At 31.3% G+C, this 20,294-nt stretch overlaps 1 protein-coding gene and 1 pseudogene across 1 annotated transcript; both read right to left on the bottom strand.

Annotated features, from left to right (window-relative positions):
* Nucleotides 1–288: 288 nt before the first annotated feature.
* LOC123889423 (KH domain-containing protein At3g08620-like) lies at nucleotides 289–6,182 on the bottom strand. Its single transcript, XM_045938766.1, has 7 exons — nucleotides 5,833–6,182; nucleotides 5,550–5,638; nucleotides 4,599–4,750; nucleotides 1,883–1,999; nucleotides 1,628–1,744; nucleotides 1,349–1,492; nucleotides 289–1,052 (listed from the first exon to the last, which is right to left on the bottom strand). The coding sequence occupies exons 1-7, from the start codon at nucleotides 5,910–5,912 to the stop codon at nucleotides 906–908; spliced, it is 846 nt and encodes a 281-aa protein (XP_045794722.1). The 5' UTR covers nucleotides 5,913–6,182; the 3' UTR covers nucleotides 289–905.
* A 9,347-nt stretch (nucleotides 6,183–15,529) lies between these two features.
* Nucleotides 15,530–16,603, bottom strand: LOC123891867 (annotated as a pseudogene).
* Nucleotides 16,604–20,294: the final 3,691 nt, after the last annotated feature.

Raw genomic sequence — 20,294 nt, 5'->3', positions numbered from 1 at the left:
TCTAAGACACCAAGGGTGTATGTGCTTTACACATTAGCATCAAAGGCGATGTTATACATAGGATCCGGATTCCGTGCAGTCGCGTTTTCAATGCAGTCATGTAGTCAGGACATTTCTTTATGAAAATGTATTGTCTACGGTCATGCATTCACGTTGTTGCAGATGTGGACTATTCAATCAAGGTTGAACGGTGATTTAAGCATGTAACTTGCAAGTGAATTTTAACATACGCACATCAGAAAAATGGCAACATTCCTATCCTTTTCCAATCAAAATGGCCAGAAAATCTAAAAGAATTTGCAGAACATTTATAGTACCATTGTATATAGACAAAATACAACTTTTATCCCATGGTACATGGTAAGATGTTCATCTGAGATGCATCATCATTCCAACTACGGTACATATCTCTTGGAAGAGAATACAAATTCTTGTGACAAACAACAAAAATGAATCCAACCTATGCTATATAACTTACATAAATATTAAAATACCATGACACTTTGACACATGACACATGCCAACAACACTTCTCAAGGCCTGTAACTTTACCATCACCATGACATGTATATATATATTCCACACTTCTCAAAAGTAACTGACTCAAGAATAAATCCAATGAATGTATTGAGTTTAAAAGGAAAGGAAAAAAAAAAGGGTTGATTTGAACAAAACCTATTTTCAATACCCAATTATATAAAATTTTCTCTTTAAGAAATTCATCATTCCAGCTGTCTCCTTTCTGTTCAAAGAAAAGGTAGGGAAAACCACCAGAATGCTAACCAGAAAGCATTGTTAGCCTATTCTTTTCATAGCTGCATTGAGTGAGACATGTGCTGGAACATATTATCAGCAATGAATAGCTGGAGGACCACAACATCCATATACACCATCAAAGACGCATTTTAACGACCCGGCTTTGCACGTTTCATTCCACTTGAATTGAATGGGGACACACTGCCACTTGGCCCTGGACTCTCTTCTCTGAAATTTGAATTCAGTAGAGCTAATTCGCGAAGCTGCTGCCTCTTAATGAAGTCTTGTGACTCATCCTGAGTATGAAACATTAACATCCAAGACAAAATTAAAAAAACTTTCACCACTGATATATGAATTAACTAACAAGTATCTCTTTTGTGAATTTTGATAATCATTTATTGATAATTGATATGGTTTCATAGATCATGTTATCAAGTACCCTAAATGATGGAAAATGCAAAAAAAATAACAATCCAGAAATACTAAAGATAAGTTGCATCTTTTTAGTTTTCTGTTGGACAAAGTGAAGGAGAAATTGTAGTCAGTTCATCGTGCATAGCTGAGAAAGATATAGGTTGAATGAACATACCACAGGTTTGAGTAGTTCTTCTATGACTTCCTGAGCCTGTCTGAGCCTTATGTCAACAACATTAGCAGGTAAATCAGCCTCAATCAATATGTGTAGAGGTTCATTGAGATGCTCATAGCCTGGTCTTCCTCGTAATTTTTCTTCCTTAAGATTGAAAAATTCAATAAAAATCTCAGTTGATACAAGTATAATTGAGTATTCAAATCAATGAAGAAATGCACCATATCTTTTATGAATTTTGAAATATATAACATGGAAAGTTATGCTTGTGTTCATTACCTTGTCGGGATCTTTTATTGACCCTTTTCCTCTAATATACACGCGGCAACCAGTAGTAGCTTCAACCCGTTTCAAAGAATTGCCTCTAGGTCCCAGAAGTCTTCCAACAAAATTAAACTAATGCAATAAGAAGCAACATATTTCTATTACTTATAGTTGATAATAGAGCTTTCACTCCCAAAAGGAACAAATAAAGGTGTCTAATTTAGCAATCAAATTTGATTTACTATAAACGGCATCTCTATAAAAGCTTACATTGGGGAATGTATCTACTGGAATTTCCAAGCGCAATATTCTCTTGACAGTGAATGAACTAGGACTTGCAGGTGCACTTTGCCAGTCCATATTCATTCCAGGTGGTCCACATAATCTCTGTATTTATCAAACAAAGTAATGTGAATTCCTAGAATATGAAAGTAACTATGGTAAACAAGAAAAAATTATAAGGCTTTTTGCTTAAAAATGAAAATCAAGAAGCAACCACCATTGTCGATCTAGGGAACCAACAAAAGTTGAAATCTTATTTGTACATGGGAGGCACTAGTTGACTAGATATCCTTTCACTTTTTTATATTTCTTCCAAACTTCACTTCAGGCATAAACTTTCATCCTAGTTTTCAGTCAAGTATGTGCCGTGTCTAGTGTGTTACCGTGAACTCCAAATGGCGTGTTTCAGAACTTAGAAATATGATATAAAATGGTCTTTTCACCTAATAGCTAAAGCTTTTGGGATATTTGGTTCATAACAACTGTAGTTTTTCCTTACCCCAGATTTGTATTCAGCTTTGTCACACTTAGCATTCAAACCAACCAGAGTGAAACTCAAAAGTATTGTTCCTTTCAACAAATTTGGTCAGAGTGGATATGCTAAGTGAGAACTTCAGTTAACTGAAATATTTTAGGTGTTTATCTGTCTGTCATGAACCAACCATCCCAGAAGCGTAAGCTGTCAGGTAAATGCAAATGAATGGATTTATCTTTAATACTGACCCATATACATTTCTACTATTCTCTAATAAAAAATTTCCTTTTATCAAAATAACACTCACATCTCACATAAACCAAGTGATTGGCTCAGGTGGTTAATGAGCTCCCCTTAGGACGAATCGTTCGGGAGAACCCTAGTTCAATTCCTGGGAGGAACAATTCTTGGCCAAAGTTTACTTACCTCACGGCCGAACCCTAGATTACCAGGGCCCCTTCCCTTGGAAACCGGAGGGTTAACGCAAAAATAAATAAATAAATAATACTCACATATTTACACGCAGGCTTGTGTTAAGCGAATATTTGTTTTTATTGTGATATTTATAATTCCTAATGGTTTAACAAATGCACATGTTTAAACTTTAATAATGCTCTTTATCCTCTTACTTAACGTCAGTTGATTTTAATATTTTCCACTAATATTTTAGAGTATCTGATAAATATCCCTTCATATTATCATTCTATCATTAAACATATCATAATATCGTATCTTATCCCTAAAGATTAATGTCTGTATTTCTTTATATATCATGATTTATCACCTAATGTAATTAGGATTAATACTATGGCATTAGTATAAATAAGGATTAGATTTTTTTCCTAGTGTAACAACATCCGGCATATCATGCATATCAATATTATTTTATTATTTTGAGTATTTCTTTTTTTCCCTTTAAACCTAAAAGACCAACCATGGAACTTCAACATGGTATAATAGTGGTTTTATCCTCCGTGACTTGTCTTGTCGCCACCTTCTATCAAATTACCTAAAATCAGGAACTCTAGTGTGTAACACTGTCATTAACTCCATGTCGTTTTTCTTTCTTCTCGTCAGTTGCGTACAAAATTTGGCCAGCTTTTTCCATCTCAGGTTCTCACTTTATGAATGGGTTTTTGTTTGTCGCTTTTGAAACTATCTCCGGGTCAGTTCACCCCATTTTCATATCCTCCTTCAGTTATACTACCTTAAGAATTAATTTGTAACAAGATTGAAGTTTAGTAAGCTTTTTGTTTTTGGTCTAGTAGCCTAGTGGCTAGACTCACACTATAAATGTGGATAAGTGGGGAATCCGGGGTTCGAACCCCAGCCCCTCCAATAATATCCCTAGTAGCTACAAACTGAGCTACCCTTACGGGTTAGTAAGCTTTAGCCTCATGGTAAAAGTGAGAATATCAGAAAAATATTTCTTCACATTACATTATTACTCTATCATAAAATATGTGAGGAGTATCTATGATAGTCTATTAGGACTAGTTTTCATATTCTTCATACATCGTGATCTGTTTCCTTTTTAATTAGGATTAGGAGTTTAATATATTAATATAGATAAGGATTACTATATATAAACAATCCTACCTATGAATTAATTAATAAGAATTTTTAGTAACAATCAACGATCACTCTTGGGCCTTACGACACGCCTCATGGTCTTCTCTCTTTATGTGAGAAGGGGGTGACGTGAGGAGAAGTATAAGAGTGACTCGGTCATTAATAGGCCTCTCCTTATTTGATTCACTCGGTGGGGCAGCAGACAAACAGTCCATCAAGAGCGCGGAAAAGCTACTTTAGTATTTTGCCTTTCCTAATAACATCCAAAAAATCATTCATATCAACAGCCGAGCAACCCATCTAACGTCAGAGACTCATACCCATTTTGCAAGAAACTTCTTTCAAGAACAAAAGAGTATGATTTCTAAGTATTGTGGCCTTAAACCTCACCGTATGGCATTGAATTACAAAGAATGAGTGTTATACGTCACGAGTTGAATGCTTCTCACATCACATTTCACTATCGAGTTAGATGATGAAATTTTAGAAAAATGTCCAAAGTTAGGAATTAGACAAGCATTATATATGCATTTATTACCGAGATCATATCATAGCAAAAGGAAAATGTGCATCTAAGCATACAAATAATATAATTAAAACTTGAGCATATCAAGTTAAGAATTAAGATGCAACAATTAATAATTTTAAAGCATTTACCTCCTGCTGAAGACTATTCCATGCTCCCATTCCTGTCCCGGAGACATTTGACATGAGGTTTGAAGAAGCCATAGGACTAGGACTTCTATGCTGCAGTCTATCAAAGTCACCAAAACCTTGGTTGGACAACATTCCAGAAACTCTTAATATTTCTGCACATATAACATTGTAATCAGAAACCAATGTATAAAGTTGAAAATCATAGAAAATGAATGGAGATGGAATTTTTAAATAAATAAAAATAGAGAAACAAATAGAGATCAAATGACAGATTGTGCCAAGAAAAAGAGGTTAGAGACAAGCCGAAGTCACTGCAGATGTTGGTCGTTAGATGGAGATCGAACAAATCGTGATTTAAAATACAAATTGATATCCGAATCATCCGATCTTCATTCTACGACCAAAATCGTGACTTCCAGAAATACCAATAATTCAAGTTCATGCCTTGTATGGACAAAATCATCTTTTAGTCAAAGAGATGCTCAAATTAACCCCTAAGAATAGATACCAAACTTGACTCAGATAATCACAAAGCCTCACATTCTCACATAAGGCCCAAAACAGACAATACCTCAGAAGAGCACTACGACGGACTTGAGGTTGGAACACTCACCGTCAAATTTACCACTTCTTGTAAAGGTTAAGACTAACAAGGTACATTTCATCCAATGTTAAGACAACATCAAATAAGAGACAATTTTTTCATTTCATTTAGTTTCATTTCCACACCAAAGAAAACATCAATATCAAGTGAAGTGAAGCGAAAAGGGAATAGTGCCACCAAAATGATAGATGGTAGAGAGAGCAATCAAAGCATGATCAACACTATCTGAACCATTGACATGATCTAAGCACAAACATCAATCAAACATGCTATCATAGACATCAAGTTGAAGACAAAAAAAAAATCCAAAAAAATAGATCCACAAACATAAACAAACATGAACAGACCTTGATTCAAGAGGCGGCTACATATAGGCAGCACTTGCAAAAAAGGACCAAGCTTCTGATGTTCTGCCAGCAACTCTGATAGATACTGACTGCAAAAACAAAAAACAACAAACAACAACAACCCTTTTCATTTTTGAATCAAAAGAACATAAATTTACTCAAAACAAATAAAAAATACAACTAAATCCAAAAAAAAACAACCCTTTTAATTCTTATATATAAAGCTTGAATCTTTTTTATGAAAATTGATCTTAGAATAAAAAAGAAAAGTATAGTCCTATACCTATCAACTTCTGAGCTGGTTCTAATCTGAGGAGAAGCAGCTCTAGCATGTGAGAAGTTCTGATTATACAAACCTGACATGACTAACTTTTTTGTTTAAGGTTTTTGATTGGAAAAAAAAAAAAAACCAAACCTCAAAAAAAGTTGAAAAAGAAGGTTTAGTTGGTGCAGTTCTTTTTCTTAAAACTTTGCAGAAGAGAAAAAGGAGAAACTGACCAAGACCATCATCAATAAAGGAGGTCTGAAATAAGGAGAAAAAACAACAAAAGGGTATATGATTTTTCCATTTTTTTTTTTTGCATAAAAAGGAAGACAATTAAATTATTTTATTTATTTTCCACCTTGTGTTTCTCTCTCTATATATACTAGTCTTAATATACTTTTCCTGTTTTGGTTTTATATTAAATAATAATATTAATAATATTTCATAGTCACAAAAAATAAAATAATAAGAAAAGTGGAAGACAGGAATAAAAGTGAATCTAATATCTAAATAAGGAAACATGACTGTACATAGTTAAGGTGGTAAAAGATAGATTAGTTGTAGGGTGGAGAATTGTTTATGTACCGTTCAAGTGATAGGTCTTGATCTTCTTAAGCATGTGGTCAGGAGTTCGATTTCTGACTCATGTGTATGGAAAAAATTCGGTTGAGAGAGAAGAATCCACCTTGTGTGCTCCACGGGTTCCATGTAGAGATTACTCATCACTAACAACGGTGAAAACTTCATATCAATATTATAGTAACAAAACAAAATAAGATAAAAAAAAATTTGTCGTGGTTGGTTGCGAAAATGAGGCATGAGTTATTATGCATAAGGAATAAACTTATGCATGGTGCATAAACAAATCTCCACCATCAAATTGAATCTAACAAATCTCCAAACGCACCATTTCCCACCATAAAATCAACAACAACAACCCCTGAACATCATCAGATTGCTTCTTAGTTAGTTTTAAACTAAAATCATGCCAAAACAAATTTTGCTGTGGAATGGTTTCACATTAGATATACTTAATCATGTCAAAATCATTTTTACTGTGGAATAGTTTCAGAGGGTTGTAATCCAAAACTATTTTGCCGTGAAATGTTGTGTGTTATTTATACATGGTGCATAAGGAATTCGCTTATGCACCATAACCGCTCCCAAGAAAAGGGTTGAAGTGGTTAAGAAAATGATGAATTCTTCTGTAAACATCTTATTTAATGTTTATTAATTTTTAGACCTACTAGAATTATACAAGTCACCATTATACTAGCATGTATCCAAATAAGATATGCACAATGTTCACCAATAATAATAGTAGAATTTAATTTGTATACACTAATAGTGTAATATTTTTTACAGATACATTCAATATAAAATCACAATGATGTGATATGATTAAATAGTTGTGAGTTTTTCTTTTGTTCGTAGATGAATTGACAAAATATTACTAAAACTCATTGCATGTACAATGAAATGTCGAGTTTGAACTCGAATGTAAACCTCCAAATTAATACATATCGATATTGTCGGTTGAATTAAGGTTTCGAGGATTGAGTTTTTAGTACAAAGTAATATAGTTCCTCCAATCATTTTTATAAGAAATAAATGATTTTTTTAGATTTGTTTAATAACTAGTGTATATTTCATCTAATCTAGACAAGAAATATCAGTTATTCAATGAATCTAAAAAGTGAATTGTTTCTTATAAAGATGATTAGAAGAGTAATAAATTGTAAAAAAATAAAAGGGTGGAAATGCAATGCAAGAGACAAGAAGATGAACAGGTGGAGACGCGTGTTGGGCATGCAAGAGAATCAAAGGTTAGTATAATGCAATGATGAAGGATTGTGTTGTGGAGAAGAGAAAGATACAACCAAAATGTGAACATGGTGAATGGGCAATGATAATGATGTTTGCCAACGTAGTCTTAGCTGGACCGTTACACACTGCATCCTTATACTCTTCTTACAATCTCAAATAGGTGGCTCATTTTATCCGGTTATCATGAATTAACCATAACCAAATTCATATCCAATTTTAAAAACTGGTTAATTATGTTTGGGATTTATAACCAAACCTATTTTTTTAATTTGGATATAATAACCAATTGATGGATAACCACAACCAAATTTTATATCCAAATTTCTCAAAGTTCAAATTCAAATCAATTTTTCTAGAAAAAATTGATAATTTTTTTTTCTTGGAAATCGAAACACTTTTCCCCGAAAAATCGGGAACTTTTTTTCCGAAAAATATCGAAAACTTTTTTCCGAAAAATATCTGAAACTTTTTTCCGAATAAAAGATCGGAACTTTTTCTCGAAAAAAGATCGAATTTTTTTTCCAAAAAAAAACTCTGGAATTGTTTTTATCTAAAATCAAAACTTTTTTCCCCGAAAAAACCGGGAACTTTTTTTTCCGAATTTTTTTTACCGAAAAAAATCGGAAACTTTTTTACGGAAAAATCGGGAACTTTTTTCAGAAAAAAAAAATCATAAATTTTTTCCCAAAAAAAGATCGAAAACTTTTTTCCGGAAAAAATCGGGAACTTTTTTTCCCGAATACAATATCAGACACTTTTTTCCCGAAAAAACTCCAGAATTGTTTTTTATCTGAAATCGAAACTTTATTCACAAAAATAATCGGGAACTTTTTCTCTTGAAAGAACCGAAAACGTTTTCCCGAAAAAAGATCAAAAACTTTTTTCCTCAAAAACCGAATTTTGGAAAAACTAGTTTTGGAAAGGAAAAAAACAGTTATTAAACCAAAAACCGGTTTTTAAAAGCAAAAACCGGTTATAAAAGTGGTTATGGACATAACTGGTTTTATAACCAGTTTTGTGAAAATCAAACCGGTTATGATATTTGGTTTTAATAACTGGTTATGATATTTGGTTATGGATTGGTTATGGACGGTTATTTTGGTTTATCCATGATGCTCATCCCTAATCTCAAATGCAAGTTCAAACTAGGAGATTTACTTTTTGTCTTTTATAGGTTATTTGCAAGTCCTGTGCGTTTTCTAGTTTACTCATGCATTTTTTAAGTAGCTTATGTTGTAATAATGAGAAATTTCTAGAAAAAACAACCTATCTAAAAATTTACTTTTATAACATCCGTTACTTAAGTAGCGGACATTATAAAAATGTGAAATTTGAGGAAAAAATCACCATCCTAACATGAAATTTTCTCCTTTTATAACATTCGCTACTTAAGTAACAGACAGAATCCAGTAATTAAGTAGAGAATTGATAAAAATGAGATTTTTAATTAAAAAAAATCCTCCTGCCGTGAAAATTTCAAGATTTTAAACGTATAATCTACTACTTAAGTAGCGGATGGACTATTTTGGTAAATTCGTAAGGCACTCAAGAAATGCAATAGAGTGGTAAAAGTAATTCTCCAAAGTAGGGGTGGCAAAGCAGAACGCCCAGTTTAGGTCCAACCTGCTTAAACCCGTCTAAAAATGAAATAGGATGGACCAATTTAAACATGTGAGCTTAAAAGTTAAGTGTGCCCAGTTTACTAACGAGTTTGTGGGTTGGCGGGCAGGACCGACAAACAATTTTTTATTTTTTTTAATTTATACTTATAGATTTACTATTTAATTTACTATTTTTTTAAATAAAAAAAACAATATTTTTCAACAACGCATAATAAAAAATAACTCAAAAGATTAGCAACGCAAATCTTGTAGCAAATAGAAATAATTAATAACTCAACATGGAACCAAATTGGTTCATGTAAATTATTAATAGTTAATTTAGTTTGAATTCGCTACATCCTCGCAATATCAATGTCATTATTCAAAATAAAGAAGTCTCAATAAAATAAAGCACCAATAAAAACTCAACAACACTAAACAAGTCTCAAAATAAATTTAACCACCTAAATAAGTGTCAAAATAAATTGGATTGGGAATAAATATAATACAAGTAACTTTTAGTTTAACCTTTCTTATTTTGGGTCTAAAAATGTAAAGAGAAACAAAAACTTGGATTGAACTCATCCGTAAAGTTAAACCATTTCCTTCATTTTTCATCTAAAGTCCTATGACGAAAAAAATAAAATGTCTGTTGGCCAACTTGGCCCGCCCTGACCCCGCACCACTTTTTTAGCACCGAGCTGAAAACCAGGCCTTAGATTACAATTTCACTCTTGTTATTACGATGAATTAACAAAATAGCCCAAGCAAATGTTAATGACTAAGAACTAATAATAATACCCTAATGTCTTAGGTGAATTCAAAATCATAGAACGTTTTATCGAACGTTAATTCCTTTTATCAAAGTATAATAATTCAATATGTCTAAAGTAATTATTGACCGAACAATTATCTCAGATTCAAGTTTCAATAGTTAGGGTTACTAATCAATTGATTCCTAAAAACAATTTATAAGGTTGTAATTCATAAAAGCATTAGACACAGAGATAACTAAATAATGACAAAATTAAAATTGCAACACTCGGATCCTCATAAGTTTACATGTTCCAAATTGATCTAAGGAAGATCATCTAATGAACCTCAATAAAAGACTTAATTAACTACTCATAATTTAATTAATTATAGCAATGTACCCAAAAAAAATATTAATTATAGCAATAAGTTTGAAGAAAGAATACATTAATCAAGATGAACAAATGTGTTGAATCATGAGTTCGAAAAAAAAATGTGTTGAATCCTCCTTCCAGGATGAATCTCCAACCCTAGCTTTCTCAAAAACATGTTTTTTGTGTGTGTGTTTTCTCTCTGAAAATCGACCTCTATGTTAATTATGGAAGTCCCTATTTATAGAAGAACATGAAATCCTGATTTGATGTAACGATGTTGCGCGAGGCGCAACCAACATAACCTGACACTCTTGCTTTTCTTCAAAGTTGCGAGGCGCAGGCAGCAGTGTTAGGTGTATTCCAAAATTCTCCATATTATTGGCTTGAAAAACCTGTTTTCTGAGCTATGCATCCAAATATTTAATTTCTTGAAAACTTGACTAAAACCGTTCTTAAATGGCTCAAAACGACTCAAAACTAATTATAAAAGACGCTAAAAGGACTTTAAAAACATCATATGTCTCGGAGTCATCATGTACCACCAATTATTCAAATCATAGGTTAATTTTTTTTTTTTGCTTTCAACCATCATCAAACAAGAGTTTTAACTTTATCAAATAAAAGATCAATATAAAGTATATACCGTCATCTATTTATGAGCAAACACACATTATTTCTTTCTTTCCAAATTTTGCAACAGCAAACCAATTAAATTACTTGTAAACAATGGCGAACGCCTTTCCCATATAAATAACCACTACAAAATTGCATAGCTTGAAACTATACATCAATAGAAAAAACACTAAGATACGATACATCTAACAAATTAAGAAACTCTCGCCAAAGAGTGTAAAAAAAAACACATTAAAGAAAACAAATAATTAAAAGTTTCATCTTTCCATATTCACCTACACAATATAAAATATCCAAATGAACCAGACAACTACAGATCAAATTATATTTTTGTCGACAATTTATTGATGAACAACCTCCAAACAAGGATAGAAACTTTGTAAGAAAAAATATTTTATTCCAATATTTTCAAATAATCTCCGATGTAATTTATTCCAAATAATTTTCTTAAATGTAAATTGAACGTTAGTTAAAAATTATGATTAACATAATGAAATCTATTTTTCCAACCATTTTTTTCCTATCTAAAATATTCAACCTGAATTTGTTTCATGGAATTTAAATTCAGTTTCATTTGAATCACCTTAATGTTTGCATTAGTCTGTACTTAACTCCAATAATGCATTGTTGCGCCATTGTTTCAGCCATATGTAGTGTTGGGTTTTGCTACATTCCAACAGCAAAATAAGAGAGACCACAACAATTGACCTTCTCAATGCAATGAACATGAATTTAAATTTCACGAAAATATAGTGACTTGTTTATACGTGAACATGTAGTTTTGGTCTTCAACCTATAAATTTGACAAAATAGTACGTGACTTGTTTATTGTTAAAGTAAGCGTTAAGTAAGTTATCAATTCTTATTTCATTCCACTAAACGCACAAATAGATATTTTATTTCCTTAGAAAAATCATTCCAAGGAGTAATTAGCAAAAGATGTTGGAAGTGACCGAATAACACTTAGATGAGATGGCGCGAGACTCTTCTAGCTTAATCAAGGTCTTGGGTTCGATCCCTGGCTTGGACATGCAACAGTGTTAAACTTCTTAGGGAGAGTTTGCCACCCATTTGGGTCTCACAAGGCTTGAGAGATTAGTCTCTGCAGTTGCGCACAGAGGATACCCGGTTTACACCAAAAAATACGTTGGAAGTCGCCGTGAACTTGACTTAGTTAATAGAGATATCAACTTGGAACCTGAGAGTTTGCTCCTCCTTAAGATTTTAGGTTTGATTCTCTCTTGTGCCAATTTAGATGAATTAATTTAGTTTCTTAAAAAAAAGTTAATAAAGATATCACATTTTATACGTAGGAGTCAGAGTTTAAACATCAGATACTCCACTAACTTTAATATAAAAAATTTAGTTACCGAACTACTTTAAAAAATTAAGGTAAGAAATTAAGGTAAATAAAACTCTTAAAGTTTTCTATATTTAAGAAAAAACAGAAGATGCATGTTAGGAGTAGGGTGGTCTTGTCTTGTGCATAAACTAAATTGAACTGTCCACGACCACAATGAGACAGTGCAGAGTGGGTCATTATTTTTATTAAATGCTCACTGCCTCTGACTCAATTGGCCTCATGAGAAGAATCCTAAGATGTTTTATGAAATAATATAGTAAACAATACACCTTTTCTTTTGGTTTTTGTCCTTGGTTTTCATCCCTTCTCTTGCATCTCAAGTATTCTTTGAAAAAACCAAAATAAAGAAAGAAGGTCAATAATTTGAAGAAAAAAAAGCTAACAAAATGGGACCAAATTTCCTTACCTATAATTATTTGTGTTATTTTTATAACCATGCAAAGTATTTACAAATTTCACGATTAATCTCTATTGAAAAATTTGATTAATTTTTTTTTTTATTAAATAGTTTAATGATGAGATTCAAACTTTAATCTTTACATTATAATATTCGTACCAACAGAACTAAGTTTAACTTACGAGGACTAGTGTTAAACTATTTTTTGTGGAGCCTTAGACATATATAAATTGATTTATCAAAATAAAATAAACTTTTCTAGCTAATTAATTATGATAGTAGTAATTTTCTTTTTAACTTAATTGTTTGAAAAATTAATTTAATCAGTCTCCGCGAGCTTAACTCAGTAGAGGAACATCACAATATATATGCTGAAATCGCCTAGTCAATTTAAATTCCAGACACTTCACTTATTTATTTTTAAGGTGAATTTCTAATCACTAACCTATTTTGCTAAAAAAAATTAAGTTCATCAAGTAAATCAGAACATCACCCAAATTATCCAAGTAAATGAGAAGGGGTGGAATGGATTAGAAAGGGCCCAACCGCACACAAGGTCAGAGTGAAAAACAATGATGTCAAATGATACCAACTAAGAATGCTTTATTTCCAAAATAATAGGATGACACAAGAAAAAATGTCTAAACAAAGCTTGCCTCCACTCAAGTATGACAAGAATCTTACAGGTCATGTTTTCCAAATAGAAAATAGTTGTGGTCACCAGTACCAATTTAGTAATACTCTTGAGACAATTTTAAATGCTAGTTACCCTCATGAAAATAATCCTAGCTACCCTCATGAAAATAATCCTAAATAATCCTAGCTACTAGCTACACAATTTCACATGTTTGCCCTATATCAATTGAACAAACCTCAAGTGAGTGAGTTAATCCAGTGGTATTGGCTTTAAGACTTTAGAGTGTGTTTATTTTAATGTCTCAAAATTCGATCATCCATAATTTCAATTTTCGTGGCCTAATCATTGCAGCAAAAAATTGACTTTAAATAGACCTTTCACAAATGGGCGGTAAGACTTTAGAGTGTGCTTATTTTAATGTCTCGAAATTCGATCATACATAATTTCAATTTACGTGGGCTAATCATTGCAGCAAAAAAATTGACTTTAAATAGACCTCTCACAAATGGACAGTAAGATTGATCTTCTCAAATTAATTGATCTTCGAACTAGATATTGAGTTTTAAGAAAGAAAAAAGGCCCCAAGGGGAGAATCCTAGGAGAATTGTTAGATGTCTATTATTTTTAGTTGTTGTGCATTTCTAGATAGCTAAAGCATTATCTAAATGATTTTAATATTTAATATAAATTGATGAAAAACAACTTGAAGTTATTATAAAATCTTTGTAACATGACATATTTTATCTAATTTTGACTTGTTAAAAAAATAATATGACATATTTGATGGTGTTAAGTTTTTCTATTTATAATCATAAAAAAATTATATTAAATTTTGGGAGGAAATGTTAAGAAAATTTGAAAATGCATATCTTCATTATTATTTTAAAAAATACATTTCTATTAATAATTAAAACAATATACTCCATTTATTTTAATTTTATAATTAGAATTAAAAAATAAATAACATTCTAATTTTTTTTTAAAAAAAAACAAAGATATAAAGAAATAATGATAAAAAAAATGCATGATTTTTTTTATCTAGAAACAAAACTAACAACATTGTGTGATTTGGGATTAATGGGTTGTTGTTTGGACAAATGATGGGAGATTTACTTTACTCTATCTCATTTCTCGTGTACCATACAAAATTATCAAAATATTTTTACCCGCTACTTAAGTTGCAGATTTTATGTTTAAAATTTTGAAAATTTCATGGTAGGATGATGTTTTATATATGTAACACTCAAACCCAATATTTATCTTATTCTTGCTTTAGAATTTTTTTTTTCAAAAACTACGCAGCAGATGAAATATAATTCAAGATATTACAAATTACTTCAAAACCTTACTAATAACATTAATTAGTAAAATACATGTTTATACAAAATTTCTTTCTATAAAAATACATCTTTAATTAAACAAATAACTAAGACTAAAGACTCTATGTATATAAAATCCTCTACTAAACACTTGATTTAAAGTAAGGCATAACATAAGCATACATTCTCTTACACAATTCCTACTAAATAGACATACTAATCTAATCACATAGAATAGCAACTAGATAGCATATATACACATAGTCATCAAAGTACCTTATGTCATTCCAATGTCAATTACCAACAAGAGAACACATGGTTCTTAATGCAAGTCTAAGACCATGTACAATGGTTACTTAAATTCAACACTTCTTTTTCACTTCCCAACACTCCACATCATTTTCTCTTTCTTCCACTTACTTGTTTAACATTCATTCAACTTTTACCCTCTCCAATAGTTTTTTCATTCAACACTCTACCCCACCACTTTCTCCACCCCACCATAAAATATTGTTTTTAACAATATTTTTGTTGAAATAAATATTGTATAGAATTAATTATCGGATAAATATAGCAGACAATAATGTGGGATTGGTACCACACTGCCAAAATGATACTAGCATACAATAATGATAACATACAATAATTTAAATGTCACAAACACTACACTGACATAAATCAACGCAATAAAATTAAAGCAAACACTACACTGACATATTCAAACACAATAAAACTGACATATTCAAATGCAATAAAATTAAAGCAAACACTACAGACAAATACTTGCTTGAAATTAATCATCAAACAGTTCTTAGGCCAACTTTTCCAACATTTTTTTCTTCCGGTCATCGGGATGGTCGTCGAAACTTAACTGTAGATACAATTTCATTTTCTCCACTTGGATAGCCTCTTGTTGCATCAATGTCATTTTCTCCATTTATTCAAGCTCTTTCTCCCATAATTGTTTGAATTCAGTCCATTCTTTCCACCACCTCCGAGGTTTCCTTGCTTTTTTTTTACCCTTTTTTTTAGTTGCCTCCCTACCCATAGGACGAGCACTAGATCCTACAGAATTTGAGCCACATGCATCACTCTCGTGAGATCTCTTAGATCCACTACTTCTTGAGCCAGTATTTCCTCCTAATTGACTATTATAACGTGGCTGATCACGGAGAGCTTGTCATTCTGCCAATAAAGTGAATTGAACATTCTTCCCACATGCGTATATTTCTTGCGCTTTTGCCAAAACGTCATTCTCTGACCAACCGCTTGCTTACAAACGCCTAGCGGCCTCATAAGCGCCAATCCATTTACCCAGTATTTTGTTCATATAATTAAAACGGTTTCGACATGCAGCTCCATCACGCGGAGAATCGAATGAGCAATGCTCATTACAATAGTCAGCAATTTTACCCCAATATGTATCACCTTTCTGGTTTCTCCCGACAACACTGCTTGTTCCAAATTTAATCCACCCACTAATTAGCACCAAATTTTGATCAGTGTTCCACCCACTATGATGGTTTTTCTTGCTCTTAGGAGTTGAATCATCTGAATTTGGAGTGACTTCATTAACAATAGTTATTTGTGTTGAAAATTCGGGAAAGTTAGGTGTACCACCACTCGGAAAATTTTCATTAATCATCGGCATGTAACCATTAAACGGGGGTGTTTGAGATGAATTTCTCAGCATAGATCCATAATATGGATGAAAGTTTGGAACAAATGATGATTGGTTGAAATTTGGTGTTAAACCAAAATTAGGTATGTTTTGAGGATGTTGGTTGAAAAATTGATTTGGATTTTGATAATTATTGGGATTTTGATAATTGTTTGGATGATTAGAAGAATTTTGGGTGTTGTTGAAGTGATTATTGGGATCCATTTCACTTAAAAAAGACTAATACTTCAAGATTAACACTAATAGGAAGATAAAATAAGATTATTATAGTGAAAAAATTTGTTTTTTTTTCTGTGTCCAAATCAAATGAACCAAGTTTCTATTTATAGACAAAAAAATCATGAATTTTGGTAAAAAATTTAAAAAATAAAAAATTATTTTGCGATGAAATAATTGAGTTCAAAGTATTAATGGGATAAAAATCCGGACAACCAATCAGCATCACCCACGTGTCCCTATCTGCATCTTCTCTCACCGCGTTTCTGCGCGTCACGCGCCCTGTTCCTGCGTGTAACGCACGCACCCGTTTGGGCAAATGATGCATCGCCACGCGTCCCCTCCGTCAGTCTTCAACACAGTTGAAAATTTTCAACTTTTCCCTCCTCCAAATCATCTTCAACACCCTTCTTCCAATCATTCAACACCCTTTTTTTTTCTCATTGCACATGGTCTAATGTCACTTAGAGATGCAATGTCTCCTAGGTAATTAATTAATAATAAATGATGTGACTAATTTATTAAACATTTGTTTTTTTCTATTTTATGTGTGTGTCTAAGAAATACTTATTTGAGGTTGTGCCCATATAAGTATTTCTTTGGAAAATATATTACCACTACACCATGATAACTTTGTTATACGCAAGTGAGACAATTAGTATATATAAGTAAATATATGTATATATATCTATTAAAAATGAAAATTTTGGGACGGACCACGGTCCTCCCTAGCCTGTAGAGAACTCCGCCCCTGTCAATTAGCTTATAATATGTTCTTTTTTATTGTAATTTTACCGATATTATCTTACTTAAAAAAATAATTATTAATAACATAGTAAATTTTGTTCTTTTTTAATTATTAATTTTATCCGGCGAGCCTTGCAGCGAAGATTCATCCTCTCAAGAACATGAAGGTTCACTTAGCGAGGTCCGAGGACCAGCAAATAGAAACATTTGGATATGAACCAATGAACCATATCTTGGATTCACCATAATCATATCCAGGTTAATTCAACATTTTGTCAATTAAACTATAATTAATTATATTAAATTAAACCACCATAAATAAAATAAATACAAATAATTAATTAATTACTAATAATTAAATCTGGGTCGTTATATTTTCTCTCAAAAATCTCATTTTATAATGTATGTTACTTAAGTAGGGGACAAAAGTCGGCTACTTAAGTAGAGGATAGGTAATAATGTTGAATTTCACGTAAGGTGTTTTTTCTTCAAAATTTCTCATTTTTATAATGTCCGCTACTTAAATAATGAAAGGGTAAAAATAAAAACTCGTAGAACGCACAAGAAACCGGTAGGTTGGTAAAAGTAAATCTCAATGAGTGCAATGAGGGGCCGAAAGAGTTAGGAAAAGCCCATGAACAAAAGTTTGTATTGGGCTTCAATGGATGTAGATGACAGTTATTTTCTAGTTCTTTAGGGAAATTTCTAAAAAAAATTATAAAATGTTAGCAGAAATTTTTGAATTTTGGGGTATATACAACTTCTAATGTAAATTGTCCCACTTTAACCCACAACCACAACTGATAATTAAATTGTCACATTATTGGACGTTTATAACATTTTTAAGTATTATTGTTCATGTTCTAAACTTCTAATGATCACACTTGCTTCCTCATCAAAATTGTTAGAAGATCATGAGAATGCTACAACAAATTGAATAAGAAGAAGATGAGGATATAATGATCATGGTTGTTTCACAAATATTCTGAAGGGTGCGTAGATATAAAGTTTTGCATTTAATTATATTAGAAGTTTTACCATCGGATGTGAGTTAGCCTAGACAATGGTTTATAAGTGGTAATTATTTTCCCAAGGTTAATGGTATCCAGTGCGCCCCTGGCAGCCCTTAAAAATCCGGGGACCGAGTGTCATCCATGTCCGGTCGTACTTATAACTGCATCAGGTCTTCAAGGTGAACAACCTTTAGTTGATGGAACAATGTAGGCAACGAAAGTCGATAAAATGGATTTGTAATCTCAGAAAAAAGATTGCCTTACTTAAATGCTTCTAGAGAGAATAATAAATGGACTTGGATCCTCTCCTTCACCTGCTTCTCTCCCACTCTCTCCTTCACAAATATGTGTCTATCTCTTTCTTGTATTTTCTCTCTCTTAATCTTTTTATTAATTTTCTCTCTCCTCTTATACTTGTATTCATTGAAGGAGGGAGAAGGATGAAAGGAGAGGATCCAATTTCATAATAAATCTCTTTTATAATAATTGGAAATTATTGAAGTGAATTCAACTCTCACTTTAAACTCGTCTCTCACTATTATTTCACAAAGGGTTCTGCTAACATGTGCCTAAGCGTACATTTTAAAGTGCATTTAATTAACTAATATCTTATTTAATTTACTTTAAAAATAGCAATAATCAACTTTATTAATTAAAAGATATGATTCACTATATTTATTACCAATTTAAAAAATTTGCATAGGCAAAATATGATACTTGCCAAATACTTGATCTATGATCACATGATTGGTCAATTGTTTTTTGCTACAAAGCTTCTTTTTTTCAAACTTTTTTTTAAGATGAAAAAAAAATTAAATTATAGTAAGTATTATAAAATTCTAAAACATATTAGCAATTCAAAAGCTAAAATAGTATTAACAATCATTACCATTACAACATAATACTATAATACTCAGTTTGTTCATCGAAAAAAACAAAAATCACAAGTTGACATAAATCAAGTATTATCAGGAGTACTATAAGTCTGATTGTTAACAAACCAAAAAGAAATTGGATGCATATAATTATAGTCGTATTACCAATCGCGTGATTATAAATCAAATTTGGCAGCATATCATATTTTATCTTTCTGATTCTCTTAAATAGATGATAAATATAGTGGACTATATCTTTTGATTAATAAAGTTTATTATTACTATTTTTGAAGTAAATTAAATGGGATATTGATTAATTAAATGCACCTTAAAAATATGTTTTAAAAATAAAATTATATGATGTGGCTGCCACATCAGTATTTTTTAATAAAAAATCAGGAAAATGATTGAAGTGTTACAAATATACAAGATAAAGAACCTATATATTACAAATAAATAATAAAGACTAAAGTGTTACAAATAAATAAGATAAACGATATAATTTTGTTTTCTTTTATTATTAGAAATTAAACTGAGGTTGTTTCGAACCATTTGTTTTTTAAAAAAAACTCATTAACCACTTATCAAAATTTAAAGAGTAAGGAATAAAAACTATATATATTTTACCTTTTCTCATTTTTCTTTTCAAATAAAATCCTTGCAAATGGTTTGTGGTACCTAAAATATAAAAACTATTTGTCGTGTATTGGAATAATTTATTGAATGACAGGAATAAATTATTGAAGAGAGGACACAGTCACAAACATAACATTAATTAATACCAAAATGTTTTTCTAAAACATGTTATAAATATTATTCAGGTGTATAATTGATATTGCTTTGTGTGCTGTTCCACTGTATGTATGCCTTGGATAGAGAAACACCAAATGGAAAAGGCTAAAAAGTACCTCCAGATACTTAGTTAAGTATATTGATAAAAAAATTGGGTATTCAAATTTATACATTCAATATTTAAAAATATAAAAAATTATTTTATTAATATTAATTTTATTTTTTAATATATTTAACAAATATTTCGAATAA

This window comes from Trifolium pratense, linkage group LG6, assembly GCF_020283565.1.
Source record: "Trifolium pratense cultivar HEN17-A07 linkage group LG6, ARS_RC_1.1, whole genome shotgun sequence".
Lineage (NCBI taxonomy): Eukaryota > Viridiplantae > Streptophyta > Magnoliopsida > Fabales > Fabaceae > Trifolium > Trifolium pratense.
The sequence above is the reverse complement of the archived record's forward strand: the minus strand, read 5'-3'. Positions and strand labels throughout refer to the sequence as shown.